The sequence below is a fragment of the Cherax quadricarinatus genome, chromosome 1 (assembly GCF_038502225.1).
Source record: "Cherax quadricarinatus isolate ZL_2023a chromosome 1, ASM3850222v1, whole genome shotgun sequence".
NCBI lineage: Eukaryota > Metazoa > Arthropoda > Malacostraca > Decapoda > Parastacidae > Cherax > Cherax quadricarinatus.
In genome coordinates, this window is record NC_091292.1 from 97,965,000 (window position 1) to 97,988,094 (window position 23,095).

The following is a 23,095-nucleotide window of genomic DNA, read 5'->3' on the forward strand; positions in this document are numbered from 1 at the left end:
CCAAGAACTGACACGCAAGACAATGTAGTCAATGGAATCATAAAGAGGAGCCTTGCTACAGCTGGATACCCGGCTGAGAGAGGGAGCCCCGATCCCTAGCATCCAGCAATCCTCACAATCCCGCAAACCGCCACGATATTATTACCATTTATCCTTGGAAGAGTGGCAAGCTTTTAGAATGGGACTATACCTGTGTGTCGACGCTGACTAACAGCTACATTCGTCACAGTATCGGGCAACAGAGAGGTGTTGCTGATCACAGGAAGGAGTACAAGATCGGCAGGTACAGAGACATAGGCCACCAGTATCAATTTATCCCAGTAAGATCAGAGACCTTGGGATCATGGGGAATGAACGCTACACGTTTCCTCAAAGAACTGGGTTCCAGACTCATTAAAACCACCAGGGACTCACGAGCGCCAACTTTTAAGTTCCAGCGCCTAAGCGTGGCCATCCAGAGGGGTAATGCTTGCTGCATACTGGGCTCACGTTCAGCTTTAGAGAAGCTGGAGGAGATTCATAATCTTTGATATCTCCTGCCAATGTACTCATGTTTGTGCTTTTTAAATAAGTGATCCCTAACCTAATATATATACATATTATATATACATATATATATATATATATATATATATATATATATATATATATATATATATATATATATATATATATATATGTGTGTGTGTGTGTGTGTGTGTGTGTGTGTGTGTGTATGTGTGTGTGTGTGTGTGTGTGTGTGTGTGTGTGTGTGTGTGTGTGTGTGTGTGTGTGTGTGTGTGTTTATATGGGGTTAGTAGGAGAAGACTAGTGCTCACGTAAATCCTAGGAAGGGTCTCTAGACTCTTCCTAGAAGACATTTCATTTACTCCTCCGAGGCTAAGGGACTCCATACATATGGAGATGTGGAGTTACTAAAAGTGTTAGTTAGAGGGTTGTTGAGATGGTTTGGTCATTTAGAGAGAATGGAACAAAGTAAAATGACTTGGAGAGCGTATAAATCTGTTGTTGAAGGAAGGCGGGGTAGGGGTCGTCCCTGATACGGTTGGAGGGAGGGGGTAAAGGAGGTTTTGTGAGCGAGGGGCTTGGACTTCCAGCAAGCATGCGTGAACGTGTTAGGAGTGAATGGAGACGAATGATTTTTGGGACCTGACGGGCTCTTGGAGCGTGAGCAGGGTAATATTTTTGAAGGGATTCAGGGAAACTGGTTAGCCGGACTTGAGTGCTGGAAAGAAGAAGTACAATGACCGGATTTTAAAGGAGGGGTTTAGGATATTGGCAGCTTGGAGAGACGTCTTAACTGTTGTATCTGAGGTCGTGTCCAAAGACAGTGTTTATGTTTGGGTCACCCTGCCTAGGTGGGAAACGGCCGACGTGTTAATAGTGAAACAGAATTCTTCTTCCGTAAGCCATGCGTGTTGTAAGAGGCGACTAAAATCCCAGGAGCTAGGGGCTAGTAACCCTTTCTCCTGTATATATTACTAAATATAAAAGGAGAAACTTTCGTTTTTCGTTTTGGGCCACCCCGCCTCGGTGGGATACGGCCAATGAGTTAAAAGATATATATATATATATATATATATATATATATATATATATATATATATATATATATATATATATATATATATATATGTCGTGCCGAATATGTAAAACTGGTCAATTAGCAAGAACTCATTTAAAATTAAGTCCTTTCTGAAATTTTCTCTTATACGTTTAAAGATATATTTTTTTCATTAATGTTAATGTAAAAATCTTTAATTTTGCACCAAAAGGAACTTAGAAAACTTACCTAACCTTATTATAACAAAAACAATTTATTTTAGCCTAACCCAACTAAATATATTTTAGATTTGTTTACAATAATTTAATACTAAACACACACAATGAAATATATTTTTTTCGTTAGGTTCAGAATGATTTTGGCGGAATTATTGCATACACAAATTTTCACTTGTCCTATATGGCAAGATGAGCGTTGCTATTTAAGCCAAGATGGCAAGTTCTGCCTATTCGGCACGACATATATATATATATATAAAATGCTCCACAATCTACTGGTAGATGGCGAACGTATTCACTGCCTTTTTTCTACGGTCTTAGAAATAATGATATGTCGTTTAGACCGATTTTTTCCTCTCTGCCCTTAATTTTTATAATAATATTTAGACATTCTCCTCTTGCTTTACCAGAGATAATGTCACTTCCTTAAACATTGTTTTTAATTATCACCAATTTGAATATTTTTATCTCATAGTTGTAATGAAAAAATTCTCCTTGGGTTCTATCCTTAGTAATTAACAAGTGAAGTGCACATTTTATCCAGCAGGTTTTTATAATGTGGTGTTGCATGCATTGTCCACAAATTTTTATATGGCGAAAATAATGAATATAATGCCTTTTATTCCCACCTCTACCACCAAGTAGTAATAACGTCATTTCTTATATATTCCCAACAAGTTGTAATAATATATATCTTCCCCGAAGGTTGTTATGTGGTGTTGTTGCTATGTGTTGTACACACGTTGCAAGGCGTTGTATACACGTTATAAGGTGTAGACAGGTTGCAATCATATGTTGTGGTACTCTTGCAGGCGCTGGACCGGGACCCGCCGCTGGGCAGAGAGACGTGGAAGGTGAAGGTGCAGGTGAGGGACGGACAGCGAGTGTCTCCCTCCCTGGTAGCTGCTTCCAGAGCCTCCAGGCGACCCAGGCTCACGAACCCTCAACATCTGCCTCTACATCACGGTGTTCAGGGGCCACCATACGGCTCTCAGGAACCTTCACGCTCTCCTCAGGGTCGCTCACATGGCCTTCAGGAACCAACACACAGTCCTCAGGACCGCTCACATGGCCTTCAGGACCCTACACACGGTCCTCAGGGGCCACCACAAGGCGGCATTCAGGAACCAGTAGTTGTTTCCCCAGCCTCGAGAACACCCCAAGTCTCACATCCTTTACATCTTACTTCACACGGCCCTCAGGAGCCATCACAAGGCAAGGTTGACAAGTTACACGACCCTCTGGGACCACTAGAGGGAAAATTTAGCACGACACATGAGCTTGAAGGAGCACTAGAGCCTCATTACGACGCCAGGACACCACGCCAGGATCATTACTTCGTATCTCAGCATCACAAAGCAGGACCTAGGAGAACACTGGTTCATTATTCTCTTCAGGATTCTGTTATGCCACGGGATGTGTTGACAAGACCTGAAGAGAAGAGAGAGATGAGGTTCGTGGAAAATAAACAGCAGAATGCCAAAATAGAAGAGGAAAATAGATTCAGTGTCGATGCCTCGGTGATGAGGTCAGTAAGTGAAAGAGTTGGCATTAACGAAGGAGCGAGTAACTCCTTTGGGAAACCCGAGGACGAAAGCGCAAATACAACGAAATTTGTACGTAAAAAAGGAGAGCTTATTCCAAAAATGAGAACAGAGGATAAGAAGAGAAAACTAAGAGACAAGATTCACCAAAATGCAGAAGAGGGAATTTTACCGGATAAAACAAATGGTGAGGTAGCAGGGAAGAGGCCGGAGACACCAAAGCCATCATTACAGACAGACTACGGAGCTGAAGGTAATGGTCGTGAGGATCAACAGACGCCTGCACCAGCGAGGGACTACGCTGGGGAGAATACTACAGCTTCCAGTGTACATAGTAGTCAGCACTCCTCTGAGAGTGTCAACGAAGACCACTCCCAAGTCAAGCCCCGATTCACTAGGCTGAGATATATCACGCGAAGGAAACATCAACTAACTAACGGGATTCACCAAAATCTAGTTGTCAGAGGCGTGTTCAAAGTAAAGGCACCAAGACGAAGATCGGGACACATAGTAAACGCTGGTCGGGGAAAATTGTCTCTAGGTTTCATGTCTGAAACCAGCGTGAATGCTAACGATATTGTATCTTTTAGGACAACCCCGGTCAAGGTTGATGATGCTTCTAAGGGTCGATACAGCAGAGCGTCGCCTGGTAGGGAAGTCTCAGAAGAACCTTTGGAACACCAGAGGGACAATCACCTCTCTTCACCAAGCTCCACAAGTACGACTTCCTTGAGAAATAAAAGTGATTTGCCAGGTGACTTAAGCAGTGTGAGGCCGGAGAGCGAACGAGCAGACACACAGCAAACGGTACCACCCATTAATATACACGAAACAAATAGACGGAAACTCAACCAGCTGCCAGAGGAGCGGAGTCGCCGGGCTCTCGACCAGCTGCCGGAGGATCGACTTTACGTGAAGAGGTTCGGGAAGGACGGTAGAGGATGCGAGGACTATGACGCCTTCTCTTTAAGTTCGGAGGAGCCACCGTACTTGCGGGAGATGAGACGGGAACAGGTACATGTGGCGGAGACGGTAGTGACGGTGGTGGTGAAGGACATCAACGACAACGCTCCCGTCTTCCCCAACGCCACCATCTACGGCGAAGTGCAGGAGAACGGCCCCATCGGTGAGTGTTCGATCTCTATTTGGAATGTCACAGTTACGTTCATATATGGTACACAAATGAGGGGAGAACGACCCCATCAGTCAGTTGTTAGTCACCGGTGTGACTGTACCAGACTTATGTTCATATGTGGTACACAAGTGGATGACAGAACAGTCTCATCGTGAGCACTACAGTTACGGTCATATGAGGTAAAGATGCAGGAGCAGCAGCTCCATCGTTCACGTGTGTCTCTGGTGAAAATATTCTACAATAAAATTCATATGTATCTCTCAGGCATAAGATGAATAGTCTTCCATCTCTTTATTTTAAAAAATGATGTCTCTAATGTTGTTCCTTAATCTCGGTTGTGGATACACACACACACACACACACACACACACACACACACACACACACACACACACACACACACACACACACACACACACACAGAACTTGCGGTACCGGCGAGACTATATCCCGATAACAGCCCTGCGAGAGGATGTTAATGCAGTTATCTTGCCAGAGTTATCGTAGGTGTTATTCAAGACTTGCATCTCCGCCAAGCTGGTACTTCCACGAGAATTATGGGCAGGAATTAGCCTTAGTTTTCCGAAAAGAGATTGAGAGTGGAGCTGTCGCCGCCTTAACAGAGGCGGCGCCATCAGGCTCATTGAACCGCGATTACATTTCTTGCGACTTTCTTTTACCTTCTTGTGTCTTCTTTCATCTTCCTGTCATCTTTTGTTTCGTCCTGTCTAGTATATTAGTTTCAAGCGACTTCCAACGAGCGGCTGTATATTGTGATTATTTTTTTTTAGCAAAATCCCTCGAATAAACTATATATATATATATATATATATATATATATATATATATATATATATATATATATATATATATATATATATATATATATATATATATATATATATATAAATGATCTCTGGCTGAAGGAGACTCGAACCTACGAACCTTAGGACAAGGTACGCAGTGCTTTACCAATCTACCCACACTGGACCAATACCTTGGCGTGTAGCATGCGCTACACGTTTTGATCCAAGGCAGCCAGCTTTCTAGTAAGGCTGATGCATGCAGGGGATGAGATGAAAAGCTGTAAGCCTTCTCCCTGAAAGCTGGCTGCCTTGGATCAAAACGTGTAGCGCATGCTACACGCCAAGGTATTGGTCCAGTGTGGGTAGATTGGTAAAGCACTGCGTACCTTGTCCTAAGGTTCGTAGGTTCGAGTCTCCTTCAGCCAGAGATCAGTGTTTGTGTATATTTCGCATGCTCTCGCGAATTCCTTGCATATATAATATATATAATATATATATATATATAATATATATATATATATATATATATATATATATATATATATATATATATGCCTACTGTATAGAAGTATAAGTAATATGTTTATTATGGAGAAGTTTGTCGTTTTAAGAATTCATTTGTATATGTCAAGAGAAAATGAAGCTGCCTTTGTTGTGTGCAGTAGTGTCAGAAATGGAGATTAATGAGGCTTCAAGACATTTTTTGTTTGCTGGTTTTTGGTTCCTTAATCATTATGCGAGTGTCGTTCCATCTCATCAAGTGGCTGCTGGTGTACCAATGTTGTACACATGCGTTGTTCATGGTGCAATAATGCCTTGTTAAAGCCTCCGTAAAGGATTCTGTAAGCCCCTGCAAAGACTGCTTCAAGGTTCTCTACTTCGATCCTAGTGAGGACTGCAATGGTTGTGTTGATCGTTATGGTAACTCTAAGTGTTGCCTTTGGAGAAGTTGAGGACAACTTGGCTGTTAGGAGCGATGATAATTTTGTTCAGAGTGATGCCAGTACGTGGAGAGCTGATAAAGTGAAGGGTCGTTCTTGTAGTCTTTGACGAAGAAGGAAAGACAGTGAGGCTCGGTGGAGAGTTGGTATATGTAGGAACATTATTCAAGAAACTCGAGGCTACAAATGTGGTAAGTTCTCAAGACGCCGAAGATGGTGGCTTGTTTATTGTAACTATCGTGACAGGAGAAGAGGTCTACAGGCTTCATGTAGACTTTGTGGATGACGACCTCAAGGAATGATAACTTGTCACTGGTCTCTTCAGATGTGAAGTGGACCGCCGATATAACTTCCTCGAGCCTCTCCTGCGGGTTCTAGAGCTCAAAACGTTTAGGAACGATTACGAAGATATTGCAAGCATGTGATGTTGATGATAATGTTTGTGAAACTTTCTTTTTCTAATTGTACCATGCATAAGTTCGTCATGTCAGTGCTGATGATGGAATCCCTAACCATCCCATGTTTCTCTGTAGAGGTTGTTGCCGAAAGAGAAACAGTTTACGTTGAGATCACATAAGCTGACGAAATTCCCGGAAGGCAGAAGATTAAAGTCGTGGTTGCCTCTGCGTCAGAGATCAGTGGCTTGTGTGGAGGAAACCTTTGTATAAACTGAACTAACATCAAATTTAAGTTTCTTGCTCCAGAGAGAGAGATCTCTGATGCTGGACTGATGGTTCCCAAGGGAGGGTGTTTGGCCAGGCCTCCGGCTAACTTACGTGGTGTCCTGCTTATATCTAATGTGACTGGTCTAGTTGTGTGTTGCATGCAAGGATTTTGGGTAGTCCGTGCATATGTGCGGGTTTAAGATATCTAGGAACTCGGGAGCAGGAGTTTCTGCCCTACTTCAGTGAGCGTAAATATTGGTAAAAATTTGAATAAAAAAAATCCTCGGTATGTTTATGAGACTGTATTGTTGAGTAGTATTCATATGCAGGCTGGTCGTTCATCAGCTCATTTTGGCGTTGCAGTCGCTGCAGTAACTCTAAGACGACATTTCACCCTTTATCTTGTGTGTTGATAACGATGCTCGAGTCTTTAACGAGGTCTTGAAGCCCAGTGATATACCCTCCGGGATAGTCTTCCGAGGAAGGTTGACAAAGGAAACTCTCTACATAACCTTTCTGTAAGTCACTGTTTCTGGTTCCTAGTGACTGAGTCATACTAGGAGGCTACAATAGCCCACACGTCATACTAGGAGGCTACATTAATCCTACGTCATACTAGGAGGCTACATTAATCCACACGTCATACTAGGAGGCTTCAATAGTCCACAGGTCATACTAGGAGGCTACATTAATCCACAGGTCATACTAGGAAGCTTCAATAGTCCACACATCATACTAGGAGGCTTCAATAGTCCACACGTCGTACTAGGAAGCTGCAATAGTCCCCAGTCTCCCTGCGTGCCTGGTCGCCAGTCTCCCTGCGTGCCCTACGTGCCTGGTCGCCAGTCTCCCTGCGTGCCTGGTCGCCAGTCTCCCTGCGTGCCCGGTCACCAGTCTCCCTGCGTGCCTGGTCGCCAGTCTCCCTGCGTGCCTGGTCACCAGTCTCCCTGCGTGCCTGGTCGCCAGTCTCCCTGCGTGCCTGGTCGCTAGTCTACCTGCGTGCCTGGTCACCAGTCTCCCTGCGTGCCTGGTCGCCAGTCTCCCTGCGTGCCTGGTCTCCAGTCTCCCTGCGTGCCTGGTCGCCAGTCTCCCTGCGTGCCTGGTCGCCAGTCTCCCTGCGTGCCTGGTCTCCAGTCTCCCTGCGTGCCTGGTCGCCAGTCTCCCTGCGTGCCTGGTCGCCAGTCTCCCTGCGTGCCTGGTCGCCAGTCTCCCTGCGTGCCTGGTCGCCAGTCTCCCTGCGTGCCTGGTCGCCAGTCTCCCTGCGTGCCTGGTCGCCAGTCTACCTGCGTGCCTGGTCGCCAGTCTCCCTGCGTGCCTGGTCGCCAGTCTCCCTGCGTGCCTGGTCGCCAGTCTCCGAGTGCCTGGTCTCCCTGCGTGCCTGGTCGCCAGTCTCCCTGCGTGCCTGGTCGCCAGTCTCCCTGCGTGCCTGGTCGCCAGTCTCCCTGCGTGCCTGGTCGCCAGTCTCCCTGCGTGCGTGGTCGCCAGTCTCCCTGCGTGCCTGGTCGCCAGTCTCCCTGCGTGCCTGGTCGCCAGTCTCCCTGCGTGCCTGGTCGCCAGTCTCCCTGCGTTCCTGGTCGCCAGTCTCCCTGCGTGCCTGGTCGCCAGTCTCCCTGCGTGCCCGGTCACCAGTCTCCCTGCGTGCTTGGTCGCCAGTCTACCTGCGTGCCTGGTCGCCAGTCTACCTGCGTGCCCGGTCACCAGTCTCCCTGCGTGCCTGGTCGCCAGTCTCCCTGCGTGCCTGGTCGCCAGTCTCCCTGCGTGCCTGGTCGCCAGTCTCCCTGCGTGCCTGGTCGCCAGTCTCCCTGCGTGCCTGGTCGCCAGTCTCCCTGCGTGCCTGGTCGCCAGTCTCCCTGCGTGCCTGGACGAAAGTCTCCCTGCGTGCCTGGTCGCCAGTCTCCCTGCGTGCCCGGTCACCAGTCTCCCTGCGTGCCTGGTCGCCAGTCTACCTGCGTGCCTGGTCGCCAGTCTCCCTGCGTGCCTGGTCGCCAGTCTCCCTGCGTGCCTGGACGAAAGTCTCCCTGCGTGCCTGGTCGCCAGTCTCCCTGCGTTCCTGGTCGCCGGTCTCCCTGCGTGCGGGGTCGCCGGTCTCCCTGCCCGTGCCAGTCTCCCTGCGTCGCCAGTCTCCCCTGGTGCGTGCCTGGTCTCCAGTCTCCCTGCGTGCCTGGTCGACAGTCTCCCTGCGTGCCTGGTCGCCAGTCTCCCTGCGTGCCTGGTCGACAGTCTCCCTGCGTGCCTGATCGCCAGTCTACCTGCGTTCCTGGTGCCTGCGTGCCTGGCCAGTCTCCCTGCGTGCCTGGTCGCCAGTCTCCCTGCGTGCCTGGTCACCAGTCTCCCTGCGTGCCTGGTCGCCAGTCTCCCTGCGTGCCTGGTCGCCAGTCTCCCTGCGTGCCTGGTCGCCAGTCTCCCTGCGTGCCTGGTCGCCAGTCTCCCTGCGTGCCCGGTCACCAGTCTCCCTGCGTGCCCGGTCACCAGTCTCCCTGCGTGCCTGGTCGCCAGTCTCCCTGCGTGCCTGGTCGCCAGTCTCCCTGCGTGCCTGGTCGCCAGTCTCCCTGCGTGCCTGGTCGCCAGTCTCCCTGCGTGCCCGGTCACCAGTCTCCCTGCGTGCCCGGTCACCAGTCTCCCTGCGTGCCTGGTCGCCAGTCTCCCTGCGTGCCTGGTCGCCAGTCTCCCTGCGTGCCTGGTCGCCAGTCTCCCTGCGTGCCTGGTCGCCAGTCTCCCTGCGTGCCTGGTCGCCAGTCTCCCTGCGTGCCTGGTCGCCAGTCTCCCTGCGTGCCTGGTCGCCAGTCTCCCTGCGTCGCCAGCCTGGTCGCCAGTCTCCCTGCGTGCCAGTCTCCCTGGTCTCCAGTCTCCCTGCGTGCCTGGTCGCCAGTCTCCCTGCGTGCCTGGTCGCCAGTCTCCCTGCGTGCCTGGTCGCCAGTCTCCCTGCGTGCCTGGTCTCCAGTCTCCCTGCGTGCCTGGTCGCCAGTCTCCCTGCGTGCCTGGTCGCCAGTCTCCGTGCGTGCCTGGTCGCCAGTCTCCGTGCGTGCCCGGTCGCCAGTCTCCCTGCGTGCCCGGTCGCCAGTCTCCCTGCGTGCCCTGTCACCAGTCTCCCTGCGTGCCCGGTCGCCAGTCTCCCTGCGTGCCTGGTCGCCAGTCTCCCTGCGTGCCTGGTCGCCAGTCTCCCTGCGTGCCTGGTCGCCAGTCTCCCTGCGTGCCTGGTCGCCAGTCTCCCTGCGTGCGTGCCTGGTCGCCAGTCTCACCAGTCTCCCTGCGTGCTTGGTCGCCAGTCTCCCTGCGTGCCTGGTCGCCAGTCTCCCCGTGCGTGTCTCCCTGCGTGCCTGGCAAGTCTCCCTGCGTGCCCGGTCGCCAGTCTCCCTGCGTGCCTGGTCGCAAGTCTCCCTGCGTGAGTGGTCGCCAGTCTCCCTGCGTGCTCACCAGTCTCCCTGCGTGCCTGGTCGCCAGTCTCCCTGCAGTGCCTGGTCGCCAGTCTCCCTGCGTGCCTGGACGCCAGTCTCCCTGCGTGCCTGGTCGCCAGTCTCCCTGCGTGACTGGTGCCAGTCTCCCTGCGTGCCTGGTCGCCAGTCTCCCTGCGTGCCTGGTCGCCAGTCTCCCTGCGTGCCTGGTCGCCAGTCTCCCTGCGTGCCTGGTCACCAGTCTCCCTGCGTGCCTGGTCGCCAGTCTCCCTGCGTGCCTGGTCACCAGTCTCCCTGCGTGCCTGGTCTCTAGTCTCCCTGCGTGCCTGGTGCCAGTCTCCCTGCGTGCCTGGTCGCCAGTCTCCCTGCGTGCCTGGTCGCCAGTCTCCCTGCGTGCCTGGTCACCAGTCTCCCTGCGTGCCTGGTCGCCAGTCTCCCTGCGTGCCTGGTCGCCAGTCTCCCTGCGTGCCTGGTCGCCAGTCTCCCTGCGTGCCTGGTCGCCAGTCTCCCTGCGTGCCTGGTCGCCAGTCTCCCTGCGTGCCTGGTCGCCAGTCTCCCTGCGTGCCTGGTCGCCAGTCTCCCTGCGTGCCTGGTCGCCAGTCTCCCTGCGTGCCTGGTCGCCAGTCTCCCTGCGTGCCTGGTCACCAGTCTCCCTGCGTGCCTGGTCGCCAGTCTCCCTGCGTGCCTGGTCACCAGTCTCCCTGCGTACCTGGTCGCCAGTCTCCCTGCGTGCCTGGTCGCCAGTCTCCCTGCGTTCCTAGTCGCCAGTCTCCCTTCGTGCCTGGTCGCCAGTCTCCCTGCGTGCCCGGTCGCCAGTCTCCCTGCGTGCCTGGTCACCAGTCTGCGTGCCTGGTCGCCAGTCTCCCTGCGTGCCTGGTCGCCAGTCTCCCTGCTTGCCTGGTCGCCAGTCTCCCTGCGTGCCTGGTCGCCAGTCTCCCTGCGTGCCTGGTCGCCAGTCTCCCTGCGTGCCTGGTCGCCAGTCTCCCTGCGTGCCTGGTCGCCAGTCTCCCTGCGTGCCTGGTCGCCAGTCTACCTGCGTGCCCGGTCTCCAGTCTCCCTGCGCGCCTGGTCGCCAGTCTCCCTGCCCTGCGTGCCTGGTCGCCAGTCTCCCTGCGTGCCTGGTCGCCAGTCTCCCTGCGTGCCTGGTCGCCAGTCTCCCTGCGTGCCGTGCTTGGTCGCCAGTCTCCCTGCGTGCCTGGTCGCCAGTCTCCCTGCGTGCCTGGTCGCCAGTCTCCCTGCGTGCCTGGTCGCCAGTCTCCCTGCGTGCCTGGTCACCAGTCTCCCTGCGTGCCCGGTCACCAGTCTCCCTGCGTGCCTGGTCACCAGTCTCCCTGCGTGCCCGGTCACCAGTCTCCCTGCGTGCCCGGTCACCAGTCTCCCTGCGTGCCTGGTCACCAGTCTCCCTGGTCTCCCTGCGTGCCTGGTCACCAGTCTCCCTGCGTGCCTGGTCGCCAGTCTCCCTGCGTGCCTGGTCGCCAGTCTCCCTGCGTGCCTGGTCGCCAGTCTCCCTGCGTGCCTGGTCTCCAGTCTCCCTGCGTGCCTGGTCGCCAGTCTCCCTGCGTGCCTGGTCGCCAGTCTCCCTGCGTGCCTGGTCGCCAGTCTCCCTGCGTGCCTGGTGCCAGTCTCCCTGCGTGCCTGGTCGCCAGTCTCCCTGCGTGCCTGGTCGCCAGTCTCCCTGCATGCCTGGTCACCAGTCTCCCTGCGTGCCTGGTCGCCAGGTCGCCAGTCTCCCTGCGTGCCTGGTCGGCCAGTCTCCCTGCGTGCCTGGTCGCCAGTCTCCCTGCCTGCGTGCCTGGTCGCCAGTCTCCCTGCGTGCCTGGTCGCCAGTCTCCCTGCGTCGCCAGCCTGCGTGCCTGGCCAGTCTCCCTGCGTGCCTGGTCACCAGTCTCCCTGCGTGCCCGGTCACCAGTCTCCCTGCGTGCCTGGTCGCCAGTCTCCCTGCGTGCCTGGTCGCCAGTCTACCTGCGTGCCTGGTCGCCAGTCTCCCTGCGTTCCTGGTCGCCAGTCTCCCTGCGTGCCTGGTCGCCAGTCTCCCTGCGTGCCCGGTCACCAGTCTCCCTGCGTGCCTGGTCGCCAGTCTCCCTGCGTGCCTGGTCGCCAGTCTCCCTGCGTGCCTGGTCGCCAGTCTCCCTGCGTGCCTGGTCGCCAGTCTCCCTGCGTGCCTGGTCGCCAGTCTCCCTGCGTGCCTGGTCGCCAGTCTCCCTGCGTGCCTGGTCGCCAGTCTCCCTGCGTGCCTGGTCGCCAGTCTCCCTGCGTGCCTGGTCGCCAGTCTCCCTGCGTGCCTGGTCGCCAGTCTCCCTGCGTGCCTGGTCGCCAGTCTCCCTGCGTGCCTGGTCGCCAGTCTCCCTGCGTGCCTGGTCGCCAGTCTACCTGCGTGCCTGGTCGCCAGTCTCCCTGCGTGCCTGGTCGCCAGTCTACCTGCGTGCCTGGTCGCCAGTCTCCCTGCGTGCCTGGTCGCCAGTCTCCCTGCGTGCCTGGTCGCCAGTCTCCCTGCGTGCCTGGTCGCCAGTCTCCCTGCGTGCCTGGTCGCCAGTCTCCCTGCGTGCCTGGTCGCCAGTCTCCCTGCGTGCCCGGTCACCAGTCTCCCTGCGTGCCTGGTCGCCAGTCTCCCTGCGTGCCTGGTCGCCAGTCTCCCTGCGTGCCTGGTCGCCAGTCTCCCTGCGTGCCTGGTCGCCAGTCTCCCTGCGTGCCTGGTCGCCAGTCTCCCTGCGTGCCTGGTCGCCAGTCTCCCTGCGTGCCTGGTCGCCAGTCTCCCTGCGTGCCTGGTCGCCAGTCTCCCAGCGTGCCTGGTCGCCAGTCTCCCTGCGTGCCTGGTCGCCAGTCTCCCTGCGTTCCTGGTCGCCAGTCTCCCTGCTTGCCTGGTCGCCAGTCTCCCTGCGTGCCTGGTCGCCAGTCTCCCTGCGTGCCTGGTCGCCAGTCTCCCTGCGTTCCTGGTCGCCAGTCTCCCTGCGTGCCTGGTCGCCAGTCTCCCTGCGTTCCTGGTCGCCAGTCTCCCTGCGTGCCTGGTCGCCAGTCTCCCTGCGTGCCTGGTCGCCAGTCTCCCTGCGTGCCTGGTCGCCAGTCTCCCTGCGTGCCTGGTCGCCAGTCTCCCTGCGTGCCTGGTCGCCAGTCTCCCTGCGTGCCTGGTCGCCAGTCTCCCTGCGTGCCTGGTCGCCAGTCTCCCTGCGTGCCTGGTCGCCAGTCTCCCTGCGTGCCTGGTCGCCAGTCTCCCTGCGTGCCTGGTCGCCAGTCTCCCTGCGTGCCTGGTCGCCAGTCTCCCTGCGTGCCTGGTCGCCAGTCTCCCTGCGTGCCCGGTCGCCAGTCTCCCTGCGTGCCCGGTCACCAGTCTCCCTGCGTGCCTGGTCGCCAGTCTCCCTGCGTGCCTGGTCGCCAGTCTCCCTGCGTGCCTGGTCGCCAGTCTCCCTGCGTGCCTGGTCGCCAGTCTCCCTGCGTGCCTGGTCGCCAGTCTCCCTGCGTGCCTGGTCGCCAGTCTCCCTGCGTGCCCGGTCACCAGTCTCCCTGCGTGCCTGGTCGCCAGTCTCCCTGCGTGCCTGGTCGCCAGTCTCCTGCCCTGCGTGCCTGGTCGCCAGTCTCCCTGCGTGCCTGGTCGCCAGTCTCCCTGCGTGCCGGTGGTCGCCAGTCTCCCTGCGTGCCTGGTCGCCAGTCTCCCTGCGTGCCTGGTCACCTGTCTCCCTGCGTCTGGCCAGTCTCCCTGCGTGCCTGGTCGCCAGTCTCCCTGCGTGCCTGGTCGCCAGGTCGCCAGTCTCCCTGCGTGCCTGGTCGCCAGTCTCCCTGCGTGCCTGGTCGCCAGTCTCCCTGCGTGCCTGGTCGGCCAGTCTCCCTGCGTGCCTGGTCGCCAGTCTCCCCTGCGTGCCTGGTCGCCAGTCTCCCTGCGTGCCTGGTCGCCAGTCTCCCTGCGTGCTTGGTCGCCAGTCTCCCTGCGTATCTGGTCGCCAGTCTCCCTGCGTGCCTGGTCGCCAGTCTCCGCGTGCCTGGTCGCCAGTCTCCCTGCATGCCTGGTCGCCAGCCAGTCTCCCTGCGTGCCTGGTCGCCAGTCGTGCCAGTCTCCCTGCGTGCCTGGTCGCCAGTCTCCCTGCGTGCCTGGTCGCCAGTCTCCCTGCGTGCCTGGTCGCCAGTCTCCCTGCGTGCCTGGTCGCCAGTCTCCCTGCGTGCCAGGTCGCCAGTCTCCCTGCGTGCCAGGTCGCCAGTCTCCCTGCGTGCCTGGTCGCCAGTCTCCCTGCGTGCCGGGTCGCCAGTCTGCGTGCTTGGTCGCCAGTCTACCTGCGTGCCTGGTCGCCAGTCTCCCTGCGTGCCCGGTCACCAGTCTCCCTGCGTGCCCGGTCGCCAGTCTCCCTGCGTGCCTGGTCGCCAGTCTCCCTGCGTGCCTGGTCGCCAGTCTCCCTGCGTGCCTGGTCGCCAGTCTCCCTGCGTGCCTGGTCGCCAGTCTCCCTGCGTGCCTGGTCGCCAGTCTCCCTGCGTGCCTGGTCGCCAGTCTCCCTGCGTGCCTGGTCGCCAGTCTCCCTGCGTGCCTGGTCGCCAGTCTCCCTGCGTGCCTGGTCGCCAGTCTCCCTGCGTGCCTGCCAGTCTCCCTGCGTGCCTGGTCGCCAGTCTCCCTGCGTGCCTGGTCGCCAGTCTCCCTGCGTGCCTGGTCGCCAGTCTCCCTGCGTGCCTGGTCGCCAGTCTCCCTGCGTGCCTGGTCGCCAGTCTCCCTGCGTGCCTGGTCGCCAGTCTCCCTGCGTGCCTGGTCGCCAGTCTCCCTGCGTGCCTGGTCGTCAGTCTCCCTGCGTTCCTGGTCGCCAGTCTCCCTACGTGCCTGGTCGCCAGTCTCCCTGCGCCAGTCTCCCTGCGTGCCTGGTCGTGAGTCTCCCTGCGTGCCTGGTCGCCAGTCTCCCTGCGTTCCTGGTCGACAGTCTCCCTGCGTTCCGGGTCGCCAGTCTCCCTGCGTGCCTGGTCAGTGCCTGGTCGCCAGTCCCTGCGTGCCTGGTCGCCAGTCTCCCTGCGTGCCTGGTCGCCAGTCTCCCTGCGTTCCTGGTCGCCAGTCTCCCTGCGTGCCTGGTCGCCAGTCTCCTTGCGTGCTGGTGCCAGTCTCCCTGCGGGCCTGGTCGCCAGTCTCCCTGCGTGCCTGGTCGCCAGTCTCCCGGCGTGCCGGGTCGCCAGTCTCCCTGCGTGTCTCCCCGTGCCTGGTCTCCAGTCTCCCTGCGTGCCCGGTCCCCAGTCTCCCTGCGTGCCTGGTCGCCAGTCTCCCTGCGTGCCTGGTCGCCAGTCTCCCTGCGTGCCTGGTCGCCAGGCCAGTCTCCCTGCGTGCCTGGTCGCCAGTCTCCCTGCGTGCCTGGTCGCCAGTCTCCCTGCGTGCCTGGTCGCCAGTCTCCCTGCGTGCCTGGTCCCCAGTCTCCCTGCGTGCCTGGTCGCCAGTCTCCCTGCGTGCCTGGTCGTCAGTCTCCCTGCGTGCCTGGTCGCCAGTCACCAGTCTCCCTGCGTGCCTGGTCGCCAGTCTCCTGCGTGCTGGTGCCAGTCTCCCTGCGTCGGTCACCAGTCTCCCTGTGTGCCCGGTCACCAGTCTCCCTGCGTGCCTGGTCGCCAGTCTCCCTGCGTGCCTGGTCGCCAGTCTCCCTGCGTGCCTGGTCGCCAGTCTCCCCTGCGTGCTTGGTCGCCAGTCTCCCTGCGTGCCTGGTCGCCAGTCTACCTGCGTGACAGGTCGCCAGTCTCCCTCCGGTCACCAGTCTCCCCTGCGTGCCTGGTCGCCAGTCTCCCTGCGTGCATGGTCGCCAGTCTACCTGCGTGCCTGGTCGCCAGTCTCCCTGCGTGCCTGGTCGCCAGTCTTCCTGCGTGCCCGGTCGCCAGTCTCCCTGCGTGCCCGGTCACCAGTCTCCCTGCGTGCCTGGTCGCCAGTCCCTGCGTGCCTGGTGCAGTGCCTGGTCGCCAGTCTCCCTGCGTGCCTGGTCGCCAGTCTCCCTGCGTGCCTGGTCGCCAGTCTCCCTGCGTGCGTGGTCGCCAGTCTCCCTGCGTGCCTGGTCGCCAGTCTCCCTGCGTGCCTGGTCGCCAGTCTCCCTGCGTGCCTGGTCGCCAGTCTCCCTGCGTGACTGGTCGCCAGTCTCCCTGCGTGCCTGGTCGCCAGTCTCCCTGCGTTCCTGGTCGCCAGTCTCCCTGCGTGCCTGGTCGCCAGTCTCCCTGCGTACTTGGTCGCCAGTCTCCCTGCGTGCTTGGTCGCCAGTCTCCCTGCGTGCCTGGTCGCCAGTCTCCCTGCGTGCCTGGTCGCCAGTCTCCCTGCGTGCCTGGTCGCCAGTCTCCGCGTGCCTGGTCGCCAGTCTCCCTGCATGCCTGGTCACCAGTCTCCCTGCGCGCCTGGTCGCCAGTCTCCCTGCGTGCCAGGTCGCCAGTCTCCCTGCGTGCCTGGTCGCCAGTCTCCCTGCGTGCCTGGTCGCCAGTCTCCCTGCGTGCCTGGTCGCCAGTCTCCCTGCGTGCCTGGTCGCCAGTCTCCCTGCGTGCCTGGTCACCAGTCTCCCTGCGTGCCTGGTCGCCAGTCTCCCTGCGTGCCTGGTCGCCAGTCTCCCTGCGTGCCTGGTCGCCAGTCTCCCTGCGTGCCTGGTCGCCAGTCTCCCTGCGTGCCTGGTCGCCAGTCTCCCTGCGTGCCTGGTCGCCAGTCTCCCTGCGTGCCTGGTCGCCAGTCTCCCTGCGGGCCTGGTCGCCAGTCTCCCTGCGTGCCTGGTCGCCAGTCTCCCTGCGTGCCTGGTCGCCAGTCTCCCTGCGTGCCTGGTCGCCAGTCTCCCTGCGTGCCTGGTCGCCAGTCTCCCTGCGTGCCTGGTCGCCAGTCTCCCTGCGTGCCTGGTCGCCAGTCTACCTGCGTGCCCGGTCACCAGTCTCCCTGCGTGCCTGGTCGCCAGTCTCCCTGCGTGCCCGGTCACCAGTCTCCCTGCGTGCCTGGTCGCCAGTCTACCTGCGTGCCTTGTCACCAGTCTCCCTGCGCCAGTCTCCCTGCGTGCCTGGTCGCCAGTCTACCTGCGTGCTTGGTCGCCAGTCTACCTGCGTGCCTGGTCGCCAGTCTCCCTGCGTGCCCGGTCACCAGTCTCCCTGCGTGCTTGGTCGCCAGTCTACCTGCGTGCCTGGTCGCCAGTCTCCCTGCGTGCCCGGTCACCAGTCTCCCTGCGTGCCTGGTCGCCAGTCTCCCTGCGTGCCTGGTCGCCAGTCTCCCTGCGTGCCCGGTCGCCAGTCTCCCTGCGTGCCTGGTCGCCAGTCTCCCTGCGTTCCTGGTCGCCAGTCTCCCTGCGTGCCTGGTCGCCAGTCTCCCTGCGTGCCGTGTCTCCCTGCGTGCCTGGTCGCCAGTCTCCCTGCGTGCCCGGTCACCAGTCTCCCTGCGTGCCTGGTCGCCAGTCTCCCTGCGTGCCTGGTCGCCAGTCTCCCTGCGTGCCTGGTCGCCAGTCTCCCTGCGTGCTTGGTCGCCAGTCTACCTGCGTATCTGGTCGCCAGTCTACCTGCGTGCCCGGTCACCAGTCTCCCTGCGTGCTTGGTCGCCAGTCTACCTGCGTCCTGCGTGCCTGGTCGCCAGTCTCCCTGCGTGCCTGGTCGCCAGCCTGGTCGCCAGTCTCCCTGCGTGCCTGGTCGCCAGTCTCCCTGCGTGCCTGGTCGCCAGTCTCCCTGCGTGCCTGGTCGCCAGTCTCCCTGCGTGCCTGGTCGCCAGTCTCCCTGCGTGCGTGGTCGCCAGTGCCTCGCCAGTCTCCCTGCGTGCCTGGTCGCCAGTCTCCCTGCGTGCCTGGTCGCCAGTCTACCTGCGTGCCTGGTCGCCAGTCTCCCTGCGTGCCTGGTCGCCAGTCTCCCTGCGTGCCTGGTCGCCAGTCTACCTGCGTGCCTGGTCGCCAGTCTCCCTGCGTGCCTGGTCGCCAGTCTCCCTGCGTGCCTGGTCGCCAGTCTACCTGCGTGCCTGGTCGCCAGTCTACCTGCGTGCCTGGTCGCCAGTCTACCTGCGTGCCTGGTCGCCAGTCTACCTGCGTGCCTGGTCGCCAGTCTCCCTGCGTGCCTGGTCGCCAGTCTACCTGCGTGCCTGGTCGCCAGTCTCCCTGCGTGCCTGGTCGCCAGTCTCCCTGCGTGCCTGGTCGCCAGTCTACCTGCGTGCCTGGTCGCCAGTCTACCTGCGTGCCTGGTCGCCAGTCTACCTGCGTGCCTGGTCGCCAGTCTACCTGCGTGCCTGGTCACCAGTCTACCTGCGTGCCTGGTCACCAGTCTACCTGCGTGCCTGGTCGCCAGTCTACCTGCGTGCCTGGTCGCCAGTGCCTGGTCGCCAGTCTCCCTGCGTGCCTGGTCGCCAGTCTCCCTGCGTGCCTGGTCGCCAGTCTAGTCTCCCTGCGTGCCTGGTCGCCAGTCTCGCCAGTCTCCCCGTGCCTGCGTGCCTGGTCGCCAGTCTCCCTGCGTGCCTAGTCGCCAGTCTACCTGCGTGCCTGGTCGCCAGTCTCCCTGCGTGCCTGGTCGCCAGTCTCCCTGCGTGCCTGGTCGCCAGTCTACCTGCGTGCCTGGTCGCCAGTCTCCCTGCGTGCCTGGTCGCCAGTCTACCTGCGTGCCTGGTCGCCAGTCTACCTGCGTGCCTGGTCGCCAGTCTCCCTGCGTGCCTGGTCGCCAGTCTCCCTGCGTGCCTGGTCGCCAGTCTCCCTGCGTGCCTGGTCGCCAGTCTCCCTGCGTGCCTGGTCGCCAGTCTACCTGCGTGCCTGGTCGCCAGTCTCCCTGCGTGCCTGGTCGCCAGTCTACCTGCGTGCCTGGTCGCCAGTCTACCTGCGTGCCTGGTCGCCAGTCTCCCTGCGTGCCTGGTCGCCAGTCTCCCTGCGTGCCTGGTCGCCAGTCTCCCTGCGTGCCTGGTCGCCAGTCTCCCTGCGTGCCTGGTCGCCAGTCTCCCTGCGTGCCTGGTCGCCAGTCTCCCTGCGTGCCTGGTCGCCAGTCTCCCTGCGTGCCTGGTCGCCAGTCTCCCTGCGTGCCTGGTCGCCAGTCTCCCTGCGTGCCTGGTCGCCAGTCTCCCTGCGTGCCTGGTCGCCAGTCTCCCTGCGTGCCTGGTCGCCAGTCTACCTGCGTGCCTGGTCGCCAGTCTACCTGCGTGCCCGGTCACCAGTCTCCCTGCGTGCCTGGTCGCCAGTCTACCTGCGTGCCTGATCGCCAGTTCACCAGTCCCCCTGCGTGCCCGGTCACCATTCTCCCTGCGTGCCTGGTCGCCAGTCTCCCTGCGTGCCTGGTCGCCAGTCTCCCTGCGTGCCTGGTCGCCAGTCTCCCTGCGTGCCTGGTCGCCAGTCTACCTGCGTGCCTGGTCGCCAGTCTACCTGCGTGCCTGGTCGCCAGTCTCCCTGCGTGCCTGGTCGCCAGTCTCCCTGCGTGCCTGGTCGCCAGTCTACCTGCGTGCCTGGTCGCCAGTCTCCCTGCGTGCCTGGTCGCCAGTCTCCCTGCGTGCCTGGTCGCCAGTCTCCCTGCGTGCCTGGTCACCAGTCTCCCTGCGTGCCTGGTCGCCAGTCTACCTGCGTGCCTGGTCGCCAGTCTCCCTGCGTGCCTGGTCGCCAGTCTCCCTGCGTGCCTGGTCGCCAGTCTCCCTGCGTGCCTGGTCGCCAGTCTACCTGCGTGCCTGGTCGCCAGTCTCCCTGCGTGCCTGGTCGCCAGTCTCCCTGCGTGCCTGGTCGCCAGTCTACCTGCGTGCCTGGTCGCCAGTCTCCCTGCGTTCCTGGTCGCCAGTCTCCCTGCGTGCCTGGTCGCCAGTCTACCTGCGTGCCTGGTCGCCAGTCTACCTGCGTGCCTGGTCGCCAGTCTACCTGCGTGCCTGGTCGCCAGTCTACCTGCGTGCCTGGTCGCCAGTCTACCTGCGTGCCTGGTCGCCAGTCTCCCTGCGTGCCTGGTCGCCAGTCTACCTGCGTGCCTGGTCGCCAGTCTCCCTGCGTGCCTGGTCGCCAGTCTCCCTGCGTGCCTGGTCGCCAGTCTCCCTGCGTGCCTGGTCGCCAGTCTACCTGCGTGCCTGGTCGCCAGTCTACCTGCGTGCCTGGTGCCAGTCTACCTGCGTGCCTGGTCACCAGTCTACCTGCGTGCCTGGTCGCCAGTCTACCTGCGTGCCTGGTGCCAGTCTACCTGCGTGCCTGGTCGCCATTGCTTCACTGAAATAACTTTGACAAGAACATATATTCTGTGATACATTTTCTCGTACCTAACATACGCGCCGATATATTTGCTTGTACCTTACTGTCAGCTCCAGTTCCAGGGAAACGGAGCTGCCTCTCCACTTTTTTGGTATCCCCGAAGGGAGATATTTAAAATATTACCTGTTTATTTTTCATTTCATCCTCCCATTTCTCGATTTCGTTCATTACTCGAGAACGATTCACCCGATCGGCGTGAAATGTTCAAACTCTTGTGTACGGTAACGAGGACCAAATTCCCATAACAATTGGCGTGTTCAGGTGACCTATAAACAGAGTTGTTGAACCTATCCCCCCCCCCCAGCATCCTAGAAATAGCTGGGATAACTTGCAAAATCCTCAGCGGTTTTGATTCTCGTTAAAATTACGTTAAAAAAATGTCTGTTTACGTCTTCTGAAAGACTTGTGTAATTGATGGCTGATGCGTCTTAGGCTCAGGATAGTAACTATTAATCTGCTGTAGTAAAATAGTATTAAAAAGATGGAATAGTTGGAATCCATGCCATAACTGGGGAATGATTCACCTAATCGGCTTCAAACTTTCACCACTGGTGTGGTTTCCTGACCACAAGACTCACCTTGCCACTGGCTGCCGTAAGTTCTCCATCTGCCAGTTTTACTGAAATAAATACTGATATTCAGTTTCCGTCTAATAATTGACCAATGCTTCTTCTGACCGACCTGTAACTATTGTCAACAAGACACAGTGTTTCAAACCTTTGGTCCCATTTTCAAAGCAATAACTACTTAGATCGGGTTAATCATTTTGAAACACTACACTAAGGATGATGACCCGGGTGGTCAGTGCGTGTCGGTACAAATCTGATATTTTACTTAAAAACTCCTTGATGTTGGTGAGGGGCTCTTGATTTAGGGAATTGGATCTGTGCTCCAGTTTCCCAAATTAAGCCTGAATGCCTTCCACATCCCCCCCCCAGGCGCTGTATAATCCTCTGGGTTTAGCGCTTCCCCCTTGATTATAATAATAATAATAATATTTAAAAACTTAAATTGTTGGAATCAGATCACTTACTCGAGAATGCTTTCTCCGACCGCCTTCAAACTTGTCACTCACCTTCAACAGTGTGAAATTCAAATTGCCAGTAATATTAAGCAAATTGTCTCCTGCGTGATAACTCGAGAATGTCGAGTCTGATAAGCTTCAAACCCTAAATGCTGGGGTATCTTGATAGGAAGTGTGTGATATTAGTTTCCATGTGATGACTAGTAAATGACTGTTTAATTCCTTTCAAATCTTCAATATATGCCGCACTCTGCACTATTCTATTTGCTTACACTGAGGTAGAGGAAGCTGGGGTTCCTTCCTCTCTCGGATCACGTCTAGATTAAATCAGATATGATCAGAGATTGTTGGTACGCATGGGTGTGACGCCCCCACCCACGGGCGTGATTTACACCTACGGCTACTGGTGTGACCCACACTCCCGCCCACACCTAGCACTTACTGTGTGTTATAAACCCCTCACCCGTGCACTGCGTCACTCCCCGTGCGTGACCTCCACCCGTGCACTGCGTCCCTCCCCGTGCGTGACCCCCACCCGTGCACTGCGTCCCTCCCCGTGCGTGACCCCCACCCGTGCATTGCGTCCCTCCCCGTGCGTGACCCCCACCCGTGCATTGCTTCCCTCCCCGTGCGTGACCCCCACCCGTGCATTGCGTCCCTCCCCGTGCGTGTCCCCCCCCCGTGCACTGCGTCCCTCCCCGTGCGTGACCCCCACCCGTGCATTGCGTCCCTCCCCGTGCGTGACCCCCACCCGTGCATTGCGTCCCTTCCCGTGCGTGACCCCCACCCGTGCATTGCGTCCCTCCCCGTGCGTGACCCCCACCCGTGCATTGCGTCCCTTCCCGTGCGTGACCCCCACCCGTGCATTGCGTCCCTCCCCGTGCGTGACCCCCACCCGTGCATTGCGTCCCTCCCCGTGCGTGACCCCCACCCGTGCACTGCGTCCCTCCCCGTGCGTGACCCCCACCCGTGCACTGCGTCCCTCCCCGTGCGTGACCCTCACCCGTGCACTGCGTCCCTCCCCGTGCGTGACCCTCACCCGTGCACTGCGTCCCTCCCCGTGCGTGGCCCCCACCCGTGCACTGCGTCCCTCCCCGTGCGTGACCCCCACCCGTGCACTGCGTCACTCCCCGTGCGTGACCACCCGTGCACTGCGTCCCTCCCCGTGCGTGACCTCACCCGTGCACTGCGTCCCTCCCCGCGCGTGACCCCCACCCGTGCACTGCGTCGCTCCCCGTGCGTGACCCCCACCCATGCACTGCGTCCCTCCCCGTGCGTGACCCCACCCGTGCACTGCATCCCTTCCCGTGCGTGACCCCCACCCGTGCACTGCGTCCCTCCCCGGGCGTGACCCCCCCCCGGGCACAGCGTCCCTCCCCGTGCGTGCCCCCCACCCGTGCACTGCGTCCCTCCCCGTGCGTGACCCCCACCCGTGCACTGCGTCCCGTCCCCGTGCGTGACCCCCACCCGTGCACTGCGTCCCTCCCCGTGCGTGACCCCCACCCGTGCATTGCGTCCCTACCCGTGCGTGACCCCCACCCGTGCACTGTGTCCCTTCCCGTGCGTGACCCCCACCCGTGCACTGCATCCCTCCCCGTGCGTGACCACCCGTGCACTGCGTCCCTCCCCGTGCGTGACCCCCACCCATGCACTGCGTCCCTCCCCGTGCGTGACCC

General features: G+C 59.1%; 1 protein-coding gene across 1 annotated transcript in view; it reads left to right on the forward strand.

The window, feature by feature from the left end:
* LOC138852847 (uncharacterized) overlaps nucleotides 1-23,095 on the forward strand; it is a 68,532-nt gene that overhangs the window by 6,259 nt on the left and 39,178 nt on the right. Inside the window, exon 3 of the mRNA XM_070086051.1 lies at nucleotides 2,595-4,452. Within this exon, the coding sequence (XP_069942152.1) occupies nucleotides 2,595-4,452 (1,858 nt within the window). The remainder of the gene's footprint in view (nucleotides 1-2,594; nucleotides 4,453-23,095) is intronic.